Here is a 2918-nt window from a genome sequence, read left to right on the forward strand (position 1 = left end):
AGTGTGTGTATCCATTGCGCCTGGCCCCAAGAGTGAGATCTACAGGACAACGCAGGGTTGAGGCCCCTTAGTGATAAGAAAAGCACCCGCAATAAAAATGAAATATTTGACATCCCAAGGTAGTCCAGATCAGCAAAAATCTGACCATACAAAGGAGTTGTTATTTTCAGAGCACATGGAGCAGTAATGATCCCACAAAGGGTGATGAGACGAAGGAGGAGCAGTATGGTCGTCTGACATGACCTGAAGCAAGAGCTGACATGTTTTTGACTAAACCGTCATAAGTTTCTGATTTGAATGTACCAGATGTTTTCATGGCCTGAGAGAGTGCTCTCACAAGAATGAGATGTGTATATGAATGTCACCGTGTTTTGCAGATAAATATCAATGTGACCTTTACCAATGACTGAAATACGTTCTGAAGGGGGGTTTCCACCGATAAAGAAATGTATAAAAGGGAGCTGGTTTCACCATTTGTCAGCTTCAGCTCACCAGCTCTGTGTAAATATGTAGTGTTTAGCAATAAACTCCCTGGACCTGGACTCAGCGGCCTCTGTCTAAATTTTTTGATCCTTGTTTGAGACTTTTTCTGCTTTTTAAGAACTTTGAATTTTTATAAAACTTAGCTTCAATTTTAAGTCGTCAAGAAGAGAATTATAGGACGACACAACCAACCTGCATGAGCATTGAACATAAAATCACAAAATGATTATATACACTCTGGGTTCCTGAGCATAACCCTTAACCCCACACTGCTCCCCGGACGCCACACAATGGCGGCCCACTGCTCCCCAAGGGGATGGGTCAAATGCAGAGAAATAATTTCCCCATTGTTAATAATGTTAATAATTTCCCCCATCTGCAGCTGCCTTAACAGCAGCTGCAGGTGAATCAGACCAACATCTTACTGGGTCACTTTGATAAATTGCACGTTAAGGGGAAATATATTACCAAAGAGGCAAATAAGAAAAATGGTTCCTAAAATGTTATTTGAATCTCATAATCCTTTTTTTTTTTTTTACAATGTTAGAAATTCTTTGCAGGAATGATCTTCAATCTTGCAGCAGATCTGATGAATCCTTTGACTCTGTTGTTTAACAGTTTAACATAATAACTAGACTAGAAACGTGACACAATTTCCTCTTGGAAAGGAAGATTTCAACAGAAGGCTGTGGTTAACCCAGCAGGAAGTAATTGAATCCCTCTTCAAAATAGGCTTGAGAGTTTGGATAAAAGCCTGTAAACTGATCCTAAGAACAACAATAAAAAGTAATGAGAACAATCTTTATTCCTAACAGATTTCACCTAAGCTGCCAGGGATGCTATGGGAAGCTAAGACATTTCGCTTCCCATCCAGGAAATTTTTCCAATTCATTTTTTTCAATTCAAAAAGTAATTGAAAAATAAAAATTGGATGGAAAGCAAAACATCCTCAAACTTGGAAACAAAGTCCAGTGGATTTTTTTTAAATTTTTTTTTTTTTTTACCTTTTTGGAATAATATACACATTCAATTGAGTAGTTCCTTAATTACATAGATTTATTGTTAATCTGTAGAGACTCATGACGTTTTTCCATAATAAACCAAAAAAGGTTTTAAAAAGGACATAAATTTGGTGTTATTTAATCTAAGGTTTAGTATATTAAAGTGAATCTTTAATATCTGCATTTTTATTGTTGCCTTATATTTACTAGATAGTTAGATACTAATGATCAAAATGTCAAATCAGTTAGGACACTCGGCATTAGAATATCACTGCTGCCACCCTCTGGTTTAGATGAGAAACACTTGCTCTGATGGTGTTTAAATCTACATTAAAAAAAAAAAATCATCTGTTTGGTTTGGCCAATAATAGCGCTGGCCTCCCCTGAACTAACCAAGAATGGTGGGGGTTGATTTAGTTTGAGATTTCATTGGACAACATGTGTGTTTTATGTAAAATAAATAAGGGATCAGTTAAAGATTGATCAAATGCTCAAAGACAAACTCTGACCTCAAACACTAAAACCACTGAAGAACAAGGTAAGGACAATCTCTGTCATCCTTGACTAATATCTGTCTATACTCCCTACATATTCTAACTATTTACAGTTGCAACCTAATGTATAAATTAACAATTCTAAGTAAGAGCTTAATATTACTAACATAAATGTTTTCAGAGAGCATTTGTCAGCTTTTGTATCCTGTGTTTTCTGTCTTATTTCTTTTCCAGAATCATGAGGCTCACTGTATTATTTCATCTACTGCTCCTCCTGCCAATGTTCTCAGCCTATATTTACCGTAAGTAACTTTACCGTTGCAATTTATCTTTGGAAATTGTGCATCTGTGAGGAGCATTAATGTATAAACGCAACATTTTTAGAGTAACTTTTTCCTAAATTTTTCTGTAGAAAAAGCGGTTTGTCCTTACTCAACAAAAAGTATTCCAATAATACATTTCGTTTTGTAAATTTTTTACCATAAGCCTATTTACTTTAAATGATCTGTAAATGGATTTAAAAAAGTTTTGACTTATATTGTTTCATATTTAATTGCTTGCATTTTCTCTTAGGGTGTTCACAAAAACTCTAAATTTTTTGTTTCATTTAACTGAAAACATTTTTAGAGTTTATATCATTAGAACAACAGCTTGTAAGTTCTTCTTAGAGCTAGGCCACATACATTTTAACACAATAATGTCATTTACATCATCACCTGTTAGAAGTCTCATGCCTAGACATTGCTCTAATTTAGCATTCAATCTGTTTTATATTTCACATCATTTATTGAAGAGAACATTGTTTTCATGTTTGAGTATTTTTAATTTAAAATTTAGATTGTCTCTGTAATCATAATAGATTCAAGCATTTACTAAACTTAAGTTCACAGTTTACTTCCCCTTTCTCAAACAATTTATTGACTCATATGGAAACAAAAAG

At 34.5% G+C, this 2918-nt stretch overlaps 1 protein-coding gene across 1 annotated transcript in view; it reads left to right on the plus strand.

Annotated features, from left to right (window-relative positions):
* The first annotated feature begins 2216 nt into the window (after positions 1-2216).
* The window catches only part of LOC107083480, an 11419-nt gene continuing 10717 nt past the window's right edge, over positions 2217-2918 (plus strand). The window contains exon 1 of the mRNA XM_015372780.1: positions 2217-2280. Coding sequence (XP_015228266.1) covers positions 2217-2280 — 64 coding nt within the window. The remainder of the gene's footprint in view (positions 2281-2918) is intronic.

The sequence above is a fragment of the Cyprinodon variegatus genome, unplaced genomic scaffold (assembly GCF_000732505.1).
Source record: "Cyprinodon variegatus isolate N-32 unplaced genomic scaffold, C_variegatus-1.0 Scaffold0, whole genome shotgun sequence".
In the NCBI taxonomy this organism is placed as follows: Eukaryota; Metazoa; Chordata; class Actinopteri; order Cyprinodontiformes; family Cyprinodontidae; genus Cyprinodon; species Cyprinodon variegatus.